This window comes from Gorilla gorilla, chromosome 2 (genome assembly GCF_029281585.2).
Source record: "Gorilla gorilla gorilla isolate KB3781 chromosome 2, NHGRI_mGorGor1-v2.1_pri, whole genome shotgun sequence".
NCBI classification, from domain to species: domain Eukaryota; kingdom Metazoa; phylum Chordata; class Mammalia; order Primates; family Hominidae; genus Gorilla; species Gorilla gorilla.
The window spans coordinates 118,623,808-118,637,806 of record NC_086017.1 but is presented as its reverse complement, the minus strand read 5'-3'; the positions used below and the strand labels follow the sequence as shown (position 1 = coordinate 118,637,806).

Here is a 13,999-nt window from a genome sequence, read left to right as displayed (position 1 = left end):
ACTGTGGTTCTCTAATAGGAAACTTGTTCAAAATGCAAATTCTCAGGCCCAACACCAGATTTAATCAGTCAGAAGCTTTGGAGGCAGGGCCCAGCAATCTGTGTGTAAACAGCCTTCTAGGTGACTCTGATGTATTGTAAAGTTTGAGAACCTTTGCTTTTGACTAATTAAAAGAAGAATTTCAAGAATCTTTGGGTTTTCTCAAAGGTGATGGTGTTTTATGAAATAATTCTAAGAGCTTTAGGGATATCGCAGTGAGTAATTAGAGCCTATTCTATTTCTGTTACAATACATATGCTCATAGCAGATTTTAGTAGATATTTTTCTTAGTTCATCTAGTTAGCTCTTATTTAGCCTTAAATAAAACCAGCCCAGTATTAGTCTGACAATATGGTCAGATTGTAAGATGTTAAAGATTGAAAGTTAGGGTACTGCTGGGTCAGAGGAGGAAAGTGACGAGAGAGGTTATGTATCCTTTGAGAACCATGAACTACTCTTGTATAAACACATATAACATTTACAGCTAAATAACCAAAGATACAATAATTTAATTTGCTGAGGAACTAGGGCTATTACCAATGGTTACAAAATATAACTAGGAAAAGTTTTATACTTGTAGGGACTACATCTCATTCTAGGGCAAAACAGAAAATAATATATTTTTACACCATCCATTTTATTTTGGTCTTTCTGTCATACATGCCTTCCTATATTTTGAAACAACTCCTAATAAGTTTTCAAATTAATAATTTTTTAAAAGGCTCCTCAAATCCTGCATATACTTTATAGCTAAAAACCCCAAGAGTCCTCAGGAGATGAGTGCTGTAGAGCAGAGGGGCAACCTCTGGGAATGCCACCCTGCATGACTCTCTCCTCCAAGTAAGAAGTTCTTTTCTTCTCTAGAAGAAAACTTAGTATAATTAAGAGGCAAGCACAAAATCTCATTCAAGAATTAGTGTACGGAGCAGCAAGGACAAATTAGTTTATGAAAGGCATGGCATCTCATCCTGCAGAATCATAGGATGGTGGCTATTACACCACCAAACTGGTCCCTTAGAGCTGTCCCCAGTGCTTCAGGAGCTCCTAATGAATCTGATGATAGTGGTGCTAAAATAACAATCATGGCCAGGCACAATGGCTCACACCTGTAATCCCAGCACTTTGGAAGGCCGAGGCGGGCGGATCACCTGAGGTCAGGAGTTCGTGACCAGCCTGGCCAACATGGCGAAATCCCGTCTCTACTAAAAATACAAAAATTAGCCGGGCGTGGTGGTGGACACCTGTAATCCCAGCTACTCAGGAGGCTGAGGCAGGAGAATCGCTTGAACCTGGGAGGTGGAGGTTGCAGTGAGCCGAGATCGCACCACTGCACTCCAGCCTGGGTAATGAGGGCGAAACTCCATCTCAAAAAAAAAAAAAAGAGGTCATACACTGAATCATATGCTGCGTGGTGATAACAGTTAGAACCAGCATCAGCTGAGATATTCCATACTGGTATTTTAAGTTAAGCTGAATACTCTTGGTAGTCAATGGATATGTAAATATCAGGTGTGTCAAAGATGAGCCACTACCTTTCTAATATTCCTGCTATGCAGTATAGAATTTAATCAAACAGAATACATGGCAAATCAATTGTTTTGAAAAAAATGTTTCTGAAAAGTTAGATAGAACTGGCTCAGATACCAACATTAAAAATAAATTTAGTCAATATGGGCAAAATTCCTTTTTAACTTCCGAAGAATCAATGGGCATCAACAACTGGAGGAAAGCAAGAAAGTATTATTAACAATTATTAACTATTTCCCCTAGACAGTGAAAATAACATTTTGCTTATTATAATGGAAAACTGTAACAAAATCTTAATTTATTCAGTTTAATTAAGCAAATTATTCTTTATGAAATAACATTATATATTTTTGTTACCAATTTTATACAATAGCCCTCAGCAGCTAAGCAAATACTATGGCAGGGAAGCCTAATACATAAGCAGGCCAACCGATGGTATAAAGTCATAGTAGTTGACACGAGTTGTCCCAAGAGGAAACAGCTTTTTTTTTTTTTTAATGTAAGAGCCAAAAGTATTTTTTTCTCATTTTCAAAGTAAGATGCTAGGTTTTCTTCTGCCAAAAGGATATCATTTTACATTCCATTTATGCAGTATTCTTTATTCAAATGAATCAAAGTGATTCAATACATCAATATTAAACAGCACAGTCCTGCTTGTCATTTTCTCTCAACCCTATAAAAATTGCTTGGTTTATGACATGTATTTTTTAGTTGGGATAAAAAGGGAAAAAAGAAAAGACCTAAAGCAGATAGCATCTTATTTTCATAAACTGTATATGTTTTATTATTTGTCATATAGTGCTCATTAGAAATGAGCATATGGTTGAGGCCAGGGCTTTTGTGGCAAAATCAAGAATATCAGATTTGTCTCTGCAGCACACCAACCAAAAAAATTACTCTCTGGTGTGTGCTCTCTTCGGCTGACAAACCAAAGAAGTCTGAGATCTTACAAAAGCTGATCTGATCTGAGCCTGGGATTAAATACTAATAAAAATACTGGCTGAAGCTACATCACATTGAAAGCTAATTTAACCTGATTTAACAGGTCGTATTCACCACTGCAATCACTGTGAGAGAGTCATTCATGAATTATAGCATCTAATTTCACTATTGGAAAAATTTAATAAATCGAAACCCTCTGACATTCTTGTTGACAGCAGTTTTTCCAAGCTTTTAAAATAAATTAAAAACAAGATAAAATGAAATAAACACATTACTGGTATTCTGAATGAACTCTTTAATGAATACTTATAAAATGGGTGTAAAATCTGGAGCTGATTTGACTATGATTAGATCAAAGGCAGCAGAAAAAGCAATAAATATTCTGTTATGTGTATTATGTTAATAATGACAACAGGCATGCCTAAAGTTCACTATACATTATTAAAACTCCATTCCAGTATTCCTGAGCTCAACAAGTTTTCTTAGCCTAAAAAGCATTTTAAAAAGGCCATACCTCTGCAAACTGAAACAAGGCGGATGTTTGACACTGCTTTGTAGAAGCATCAGGGTGGGACGTACTTGAAGATATCTGAAAGGAAACAAGCAATTTTTAATATACAATGACATTTTTCCACATCAGATCATAAGATTCTGCCATATATTTTCAACTGTAGACACTGATAAAGATTTAAAAATGAGTCATTACCCTCAATCCCTTTAGAAGAGCAGTATAAATGATAAGGGAAGACAAAGGCCATGTTTCTAAAAACAGATGACTATAAAGAACAAAGACTGAGCATGGCTCATTTGCCATGTCTTTGGTAAGGGTACCAGGTATATATCAAACAGCAGTTAAGGAGACCTGTTGACATAAATTTCCTTACTTAAAAAAAAAAAAAGGAAAAAATGTATATTGTTAAAAGCTGGAGGTTGCAAGTGAAGCCACTCCCTCACTCTCTTCCCAACACCACTCCTTCCAAGCTGTTCTCTAGTTAGAGGCAGCTGTGATGCAGTGTTGGTGAAGCATATGGATATGGCTCAGGGTATCTGGGAGACTGAATCTCAGCTCTGCTACTTACCCACAACATGACCTTGGCCAGCTCAGCTAAACTTTCTAAGACTTATTTTTCACCACTGTAAATTGATGATGATGATAATAATCTGCATTTTAGAGGATTATGGTGAAAAAAAAAGCCATAAAAGATGTTACCTAGCGTGGCACCAGAACTCAATAAACTGTTTACTAAATATGAAAAGCATTTTCTTCTTTCATAGCACCTGCGTCCTCCCACCCAACACAAACACACACACACACACACACACACACACACACACACACACTCTCACACGTTAGTGTGTGACAATGAATAGAAGAGTCTGCCACCCTACACTTGATTCAACTAGGGGACCTTTTGTTTCCAGTTGGCAATTATGGTAGCTTTCTTCAACTTTGCTCAGAGGAACATGTGGAAATACTTTTCAAGGACATTTTGGGAGCAAGGTGAGTTAGTAATTTTGGTTCCAAAGTGAAAAAAACTTTTATTCAGCTATAATACAGGGTAAAAGTGGGTCACAGGAGCATAAAGCCTGGGCGTCATAATAACTTCAGCCCATTCCCAATCCCACAAGTCTTTCCTTCAAGTAACTGTTCACCAACAACTCCATCAAAGGGTACTTACTAAGCAGTAAATCCACTTCATCAAAACTCTTTCATCATAAAAACTGCTTTTTCGTTTTAGTTAAACTGGTTAGAAAAACAACAGGGCCATGTAGTTATACATATAAAAGTGATGTTTAGGAATGGGAAAGAATCAGGAGGCTGGCATAGTGTGGCTCACATCTGTAATCCCAGCACTTTGGGAGGCTAGGTGGGAGGAGCACTTGAGCCCAGGAGTTTAAGACAAGCCTGGGTAACATAGCAAGACCTCATCTCAAAATTAAAAAAAAAAATTAGTAGAGAGACTGACTGAGTAATTAATTGTATTCACTGCTGAAGCCATCAGGAAAATTTCATTCTACTGTGCTTTTTAATCTGATAAGGATTTTTAGAATAAATATCAGTAAGAAGAACAAATATCAACCAAATCCAATTTAACAAACTAGGTAGAAATAAACCATTTTATCCATTGTAAGATCTAACCAAGTGTTCTGAAGACATTCAAGGATAAAATTTTAGAACTTTTCTTGGTCAAACCATGAATCTTATCATTTCAAGTGACCACCATGTGCAAGTATGACAGAATGCAAAAATGAACCCAGAGAAATCTTCCTTAAATCTTAGGAATTATAAACTCAGTACAACTTATTTCAGACATCACTTTTCATCCCTACCAACCCTCTGTAAAAGTTAGAGAAAAATAAACAATTTATATAAGGGGAAATACACAAATATTGTAGGTTATACCTAAATACAATATATTCCTTTAAGAATTAAATCAAGCAGCGAACAAAATAGAACCAGTGTTACAATCCATCCAATTTTGTGAAAAGTATCTCAGAAGTTCTAAAAAAAAGGGGGAGGGGGATGTTATTATAAATTAAGATAAAGATTTCAATTAATAACATAAATAGGAGCTCCTGGAGATAGAGACCTTTTATATAAAAGCAATAGGATCAGGGATCTCTCTGGATCTTAGATATGCTGTTAGAAGCCACAAAAATGTACACATGCTAACATATCCAAAATTTCCTGTGAAATTTTAGAGGTTTCATTAGATCTTTAGAGGTTCAAGGATCATCTCTTAAGCCGTTCTGCTTTCAAAGTTGGGACCAATCTTATTTAACATGTTTATAACTGCTTTTGACAAAAAAGAGTGCAGGCTGAGCATGGTGGCTCATGCCCTGTAATCCAGTACTCTGACGGGCTGAGGTGGGACGATCGCCTGAGATCACTAATTCAAGAACAGCCTGGGCAACACAGTGAGACCCTGTTTAAAAAAAAAATTAGTTGGGCATGGTGGCATGTGCCTGCAGTCCTAGCTATCAGCAGGCTCAGACAAGAGGATCCCTTGAGCCCAGGAGTTTCAGGTTACAATGAGCTATGATCATGCCACTGCACTCTAGCCTGGATGACAGAGTGAGACTCTCTCTTAAAAAAAAATAAAAAACAAAAAATGTTCCCCCTGTACAAAACTGTAAAACAGTTGGGCAAACACCAGGAAGGATGACAGTGGTGAAGAATGTCTAGTCAAAGACAATTCAAATGATCAAGGAAAGACCAGGTGGCTTAAAGTTTAAGAAAAAAATGTATCAGTGAGGGCTCATATTGAGTTCCAGAGTAAATTAAGATATTCTGAGCAGTCTTAAACTTTAGACTTGATATCAAGGACAATGTGCTTTTATACACCATCTCTTTGAACCAGTGTCAAGAGACCTATTGAGCTGAACAAGTCTGACAAAAGAAGACTTTGAAAACTGCCAACCTCATGCTAAAGTTTCAATTAAGATGAAAGTGTACTAAAAACAGAAAAGAAAAAGAAATGCATAGATTAGCTGCATAGCCAATAACCATGAGCTGATTTTGTCTTGTTTTATCAAATAAACACATCAACAAATGACTAAATTCTAATAGTAATTCAATACATTCTTAACCTTACTATCCATGAGTGAAAATTAGTAATGAGGTTAATAATATTTAGTATGACTTTAATGATAAGCTTCTATAAATGCATAAATGTAGTTATTTCTTAATTAAGAACTCTAGAGACCCAAAATATCTTTTCCAAAATTTGATTCTATTTTCCCACTTACGGTTGAGCTGAGTAGAGTTCTTCATTGCTTTCAGTTACTGTTATCAGCCCCAATTTAAGCCCAGTTTACAATTTCCTCATTAGTTAAGTATCAATTGTAATATATTACCTCGGCAAACTGAAACAATGGTGACTTCTGACGTAATTCAGGAGATTCTGAAACATCAGGCCTGCATGTGCCAGAGGATACCTGAAACAAAGAAAGATATCATATTTTCTTTTGTACTATTTACTGTGTTAGGTAAACATTTAATGCTCTATCTTCATTTGCGATCTTTATTATCAACAACAGTTACAGAAACATCACTTTTTAATCAAGTATTTTTCTCAGGATATACATTTCCTCTTTTATCTCAATGCTAACATTGACCCACTTTTGCATTTGCTTTGTGACAACTGCTTTGGTAGTCAACTGTTATTCAAAAGTCATAGGAAGCTTAGAATGTTAAAGAGGGAAGGATTTCATTATTCCTGTGATCTAAACCTCTCACTTTTCAAAGAGGAAGAAACTTTGACACTTCCTCTCCCAATGCTAAAAAATCCCATCTTTATTAAACACTGATCACCACAAGATGTAAATATTTATTTATTGTACATCCTCTCCCAGAGACTTTATTTAATGCATTATCCCCAACACTGCCTGGGCACAATGTAGATACTCAACAAGTATTTGTGGAGTGAACTAACGAAAGCTGACAATAGTTCTCTTAACCCCAATTCAGTGTGATTCCTTCCCACTTTCCTGAATAATGAAGTTAGAGAGTCTAGGGGGAAAAATAATCTTTCACTTTAAAGAAAAAAATGAAAGTTACAAATACTTTTTAATAACTTGTTTTCGGATTACAAAATAATCCAAGTTCACTGTTAAAAATCTGAAAAAAAACCCACTAAAACAAAGAAGAAAAATCACCTACAATGTTACCTCCCAAAGATAAGTACTGTTAATACTCTTATATATTCTTCCAGTTGTGTAATTTTTTAACAAAAATAGAATATTCTACCACAGTTACAGAATGTTCTTTTTAAAAAAAACTTTAATATTAATTTTTCTGCATCACTAAGTCTTCTCTAGTGTAATTTTATTAGCTGCATGTGATTATATTTGATGGATAAATCCTATGGAAAGAGCTACTAGTTACCCAGATTATGCTCCTAAAAACAGTTTCTCACTGACCCTCTTAAGACATTGAGGACGTGTTTCTCTAACAATGTCACAGGCCACTGGGCAGGAGCAAACATTTGAAATTTTAATTGTCACCTTTGGATTTTAAAGAGTAATGGTCACCTTCTCCCAGAGATAAGCACATTAGTGAAGGTGCAGAAGCTTTTATTAATTTGCCACCTGTGGTTTGGCTGCAAAGCCTGACTCTCTTATTGTCACTATTTGATATGCTGTGCCAAATGTCCCACCAAGGAGACACAAAATGAATTAAAAAGGCCAACAAATCCTGAAATTCGTAGCCACAAAAAATTGAGAACTCCTTTATTGGTAGGAATACCAGAACAAAATATATCTTAATAATTTAGAGGTATTTTAAAAAAATCAACTTCTCTGCTTTATCAAAAAATATATTTTTGGCTCCTAGATTATTTGGTAAATAATCAAAATTTTACTTACATTCAAGCTTAGGACTTTTTGAAAATTATAAAATGTCTTCATAAAACTTTAATAAAACAGGTGTGCATAAGACAGAAATCTATAAAATATATTTGGAATTAAACGTATTATTATTTAGAGTTGCTCCACTGCGTAAAGTCTATATGACATACATGCTTATTTCAGATCCCACAATTCACAAGAAATAGTGACCATTTATGAGGAGGTAAATTACCCTATGGCTTAGAGTTCATATTAACAGCATGAAGAAAATTCAACTTTCTTTTAAGTGTCATTTATAGATTATTTGGCCACGACAACACATCAAGTCAGAAAGTTTAAAAGTTCAATAATACTGTTTGCAAATCTTTAGGATGGATGGTCTTATATAAAACTTCCTATTTGAACACATAATTATGAAGGCATCTATAATCCTGTACATGGTTTGTCAATTTTAGCATGCAATCAAATAAGTCTACACATGTTTGTGCTTATCATGCTCCTGACACAGAGGGGATGGCACAATGAATATCTATTAACTTAATTCTCTCCATATGTATGTGAATAGGAAGAATCTCAGTGACCTGGCCAGGAGTACAACAAATGCTATCCAATGGCTAAAATAACAGTAATAGAATCACTAATGCTGTGGATTTTACTCTAGTGGACCATGTCCTCTCTTAAAACCTAGTTATTCTTACTTTAAAGCATTACGGATTTAGCATACATCTTCAGTATAGTATAGTGGAAACAGCACAAAATTAGGAGCCAGGAGAACTGGGAGAGTACTAAGCTATGTAGTTAGCTGACTTGGTTAGTTGACCCTCTAGTCCACAAAAGAATAGAGGCAGCGTATCAGAAGGGGCCAAGAGGGCGGACAAAAAAAAAAAAGAAAAAGGAGGGTTGGGAAAGAAAGAAACAATGCCAGCAGCAGGATAAGACAGAAGGAGAAGACAGAAAAGCTGTAAAGAACAGATACAAATGTTTCATAAAGCACTAGAGTCTGTCTAAAACAAATTGAATAGGGAAAACAGCCCCCAAATTTCTCTAGAAGGCATCAGCTCAATGCAATAATTATTTACAACTATAATTCTAAGTTGTCAAGGTAAGAAAAATTGTAAAATATATCATTTATTAAGAAGGCAGAAATCTGTGTGATACAGGTTAGACATATTTCTTCTGGGGATCTAAAATCTCAAAATATAAAAATGGTTCAATGACATGGCAAATATAAATATGAAGAATTCATTATTGAGTACTTGATAAGTAAGGCAACCCATAAAATGTATATATCTGTGGATACACTGATCTACACATGAATTTCATAAAGAAATAAGAAATTCTATCTATATAAAAGGGAGAGAATACTTCCCACAAAAGGCTCCCATTTGAGTAATGTCATTATTCAGAAGGTTCTAGATGTTGTGAAATGTTTAAAATATTGTGCCATATCATTGTGATGTCTGCATTTAAAGTACTTCACTTATTTTTATTAGGTGGGCCACACTTTTTATGGATAAACATCAATTCTGTAATATCTATTCCTATGCTAGAGCCAGTTTACTTTCTAAATACAAAATAGTCAAAGATATTTGTTCGTTAATTAAGAGGAAAGAAAAAATATTAAATAAGTAGTGGTTATTTAATAAGGGAGAAAAAAACCCAAGAAGCTGTTTCTAGAAATAGTCTCTGAAATAATCGATAAAGCCACTAGGTGTTGCTATATGCCCAAAAACAAAAATAGCTAACGGGATTTTTGTTAAGTACATATTCATTTGATTTCCCCAAATTCAATCCTCTCTTTGATTTAGTTATAATTCTCAATAACCATGGAAGGGGAGTGGTTAGTATAATTAACAATTACAATAATGTAGTTTTTTTCACAGGAGCAATTCACATAGTGAAATTGAATACATAAAAAAGTGAACTGGCTTCCTGATATAAAACAAGATCAAGCCAGTTACATGCACTGTGAGTAGTGTGGAAAGCTAGGTTGTTATCATGAGCCTGTCCTTACTTTGCAAAACACAGGACCACAACCATGCACTGCCGGCATGAACACACGGTCAACAAAAGGAGTATTGCACTGGTAGAAACTGAGCCATACGTTCCTACCCTTGCTAATTCAAACATTTATTGATTACTCACTCATTCAACAAATATTTAATAGGCACCTATGACATGCCAGACACAAAGACTGCTACTTTCAAGAAGCTTGTATTCTACTTATATCTAGTATGTGTTAGGGAATAAAATGATGACCAAAGGAAATGTGCCTAAGCCTTAGTTGCTTGCAACTCATATGCAGGGGACAGCAACATCATATACAAAAATGTAAGTGCATAATGGTAGAATATTACAAGGTCTACAGGAGGATGGAGAGGCAGCCTTCACTCTGTGTGGGAACAGGTGGAAGATAGATAACATCTAAGATACACCTTAGGAAAACCAGGAGTTCTCTCACAAGTGTAGAAATGATACGGTAACAGGAGGTGGGAAAGTATGAAGGTAAGAACACAGTGTGTTTGAGAGAGTGACTTTCTCAGTGTGGCTGAAGAATAAGATGCATTGGAGTATAGTGGGAGAATCTGAATTCTACATGAAGAAGTTTGAAAATTGGGCTGGAGGCAGTGAAGAGCCAGCCAAGATTTTCAGTCAGAGAGATGTGTAGTCAGGTAATTCTGTCAGTGGAGTGCAGGGTGACGCTGTCTGGGGATGACTGGAGGCAGGAGGCTAATTAGAAGATTAAGGAAATAAGCCATTTGAGATGTGAGACTCCAACTGAATCAAAGATGGTAACTGCCAGGCTTCAGTAATTGTCTGGAAAGATGTCAGAGCTGAGGGAAAGGGGTCAGAAACACAATGCCTGTGTTTCCAAGGTAAGTTAAAGCTTTCACTGAAAGAGGAAATTTGAGAGATGGAAGGAGGTATGGAAGGAGGCAGTGAGTGTCTTTTATGAGAAGAGATGGTTTTGGGGTAAAGGATTCCATCTGAGAGTTAAAGGAGAAGCTGGTTACTAACGCACTGCACTCGGCTACCTGACACGAGCGGTGCACTACATCTGAGAAGAGTCCTGGGCCGCCATGTGGGGCATAACCCAACAGCACCACATAGAGTTGAGCTCTCCCACAAGCAGAATACATGTCGAGTCATCTGGCTAAATGGAAGAACACATCCTTGGTTTTACTCAGGGCATCAGGGCTGCTGGCGTATGGATTTTACCCCATGAGTCAAGTTCTCCTAACATTATAATCTGTGTGGCTGAGCACTAGTATGAAAGTCCAGAACAGACTCCAGGCCAGTTGTAAAAATAACTGCAGGAGCAATTGAGATAACTCCGATCACCTTTCTGCCTCAGTTTCCTCATTTGATAAAGTAGGTACAATGCCACTCTGTCTACTTGCCTTCTTCACAGTAAACTGTGAGAATAAAATGCAACAGTGTACATCAATGTGCTCTCCAACAACCACCTAATTGACAATAACCACACCTCTCTTGTGAAGGATGCCTCCTTTATCTTCCTGCTCTCCACCCTTCTCTTTCGAGCCCAGCTCTCTTTCTGCCCACCTTCCACTCTACCTTTGCCTTCATCTCTGAGAGCCCAAGGAGCATACTCAATTTCATCAATGCAGCTTAGGGAGTTATGGAGGATGTGTGTTTGTCAATCAAGCTGGGTAAAAGGACCCAATTATCTGGGCTTGAGCCCCACAGTGGACAGATGGTAGAGGCTGGGTTCTACCATTGAATTTGGATGGGCAGGTCCAGCCAAAATGGGCAGTGAAGAGGGACATAAAGGGGGAGCCACCCAAGAAAAGAGGAAGCTCAGAGAGCCCATTTCCTTTTCAGTGTAGAATTTAAATAAAGTAAGCTATAAGACTATAAGAAGGGAATAAAATTTTTGATGAGGTTCAGGTAGGAACTGGGGCAAGGAGTTTGGAATTCAATGGATTAAAGTATTCTGGAATAGTCAAATTTAGCAGCCTAAAGGAGGCACATATCTAATTAATTCAAATACACCAACAAGCAGGAACATAAATAGCCTCATTTCATTGATGTCAGAAATTAGAATAAAGAAAGTGAAAAGTTTCCATTTTATTTAAATCTGTATTTGTTTAAAATTGTTAAAAACTCAGCATTTAAGATGTGGACATAATCATTCCTTTATTCAACAAATATTGGTAAAATTCAACCTTTCTGTGTCTCAGATTTTTGCCTATCTCATTTAATGAAACCTTTGAGAAGTTATTTCACCTCTCTGACCTAGTTTCCTCATTTACAAAATGGGGAAAATAATAAACCAGCCTCAGAGGGTTCTTGAGAGAATGAGATACTCAATGTCAACTGTGAACACAGTGCCTGGCCCCAGAAAGCACTCACAAAATGCCCCTGCTCTGGCAGTGATGAGCTTCAGTAAGGGTGCAGCACAGGACACAGGACACAGGAGAAGTGGCCAGAGCTAAGGTTGGATTGTCAGAGGCTGAATCACCAAGGCCCCTGCGTGCTACAAGAAGACTGAAGCTAGTCCTCTGGCGTTGGAATCCCAGTTCTGCCACTTTGTAGCCTCACCATCGTGGGCTGTTACTTTACCCTTCTCTGCCTCTGTTTCCTCACCTAATGGTAAATATTTACTTATAGGTAAATAAGACTTAACTCACAAAATTGTTACAAGGATTAAGGGTTACTCTTACGGAATACACTTAAGAATTGAGCCTTGGAGGCAATGTTCAATACATGTTAGTTGTGATATAATAACAACTATTCTCCAGGCAAGTGGGTAGACCTGCTGCAGTTTAAATCTTGTCATTGTTCTTGATCCCAAGTTTCTTAGTCTTCTAGAGACAATACTTACATATAATACAATAAGAAAATTTTTTAAAATGACTTTTATTATACAGTTTATAATAAAGTATAAAACTAAATATAATCAGTGTTGTAAGGTATGAAACTAACAATATGGGATATAAGAGATTAGAATAAACAGAGAATTGAATATGGCTCAAGAAATCATGAAGGACTTCCTGGAGGAGATGACAGATTGATATTACAAATTTACAAGGCAAAATATATTTATTACAGGTTCAGTATCCCCTAATCCAAAAATCTGAAATGCTCAAAAAAATCTGAAACCTTCTGAATGCCAACATAATGCTAAAGGGAAATGCTCACTGGAGCATTTCAGATCTCAATTTTTTGGATTTGGGATGCCCAAAAGGTAAGGATCATACAAATAGTTTAAAAAAAAAAAAACCCAAAAAAACTGGAACTCTGAAGTACTTCTGGTCCCAAGCATTTTGAATAAGCAATATTTAACCTATATTTTTGGATTTTAAGAAATTTTGATGCATAAGCTGTAAACATTTTAAAATAGGCAGATCATGGTGAACAAATGAAAATCAATGTGATTTCCTTTTAAGCTAGAAGTATCATGTGAAGAATTTGCTATATCTAAAAACTTGAACCTTAAGACAATATCAGCTTCATGCTGTCTGGTTTGTTCCCTGACATGCCTTACACATAGAAGGCATTCCATAACACTTGTCATGTAATTAAATATAAGAAAAGATGGCACACAGTTCAGCACTGTTCAATTCTCAGAGAACACGACCTTTACAGTCCTTTTATGGAGGTGTGCCATCATCTATTAGCATCTTCTCCACTAATCTGACACTAACTCAGCTACTCTGCTGACTTTGGACTTCCTATACTGATTTTTCCCAGATATTAAAAAATTGTCTCCTTCTTGAGCACCTGATGATAAAGATAGTAAATTACAACGGTAATTTCTGCTAAGTTTTCAATAGACAAGGAACTCTCTCTCTCTCTCTCTCTCTCTGTGTGTGTGTGTGTGTGTGTGTGTATGTATGCATGTTGCTGGTAAAGCATATCAGCCTGTGGGAGAAATGTCTGATATAATTTAAACTTGCAAGTTGAATATGAAATGCCTAGAATAACTAATGGCAATAATATATACCTATAAGAATTATTTGCAGGAGAGTTAAAAGTGCCTTACAGGTTTTATTTAATTAATCTTCACTGTAGCCTTGAGATTTGAAGGCAAGCAGGTATTATTAGCTCCATTTCATAGGATGGAAGGCAAAGAAAAGAGTGGCTTGATCAATACTTTACTGTCATTATCTGCTGGCTC

General features: G+C 36.4%; 1 protein-coding gene across 39 annotated transcripts in view; it reads right to left on the bottom strand.

Annotated features, from left to right (window-relative positions):
- BBX (BBX high mobility group box domain containing) overlaps positions 1-13,999 on the bottom strand; it is a 288,309-nt gene that overhangs the window by 60,149 nt on the left and 214,161 nt on the right. For all 39 annotated transcript variants that reach the window (XM_055383523.1, XM_031009315.3, XM_004036013.4 and 36 more), the window contains 2 exons: positions 6,367-6,447; positions 3,023-3,097 (listed from right to left, as the gene is read on the bottom strand). In XM_055383523.1, coding sequence (XP_055239498.1) covers positions 3,023-3,097; positions 6,367-6,447 — 156 coding nt within the window. The remainder of the gene's footprint in view (positions 1-3,022; positions 3,098-6,366; positions 6,448-13,999) is intronic.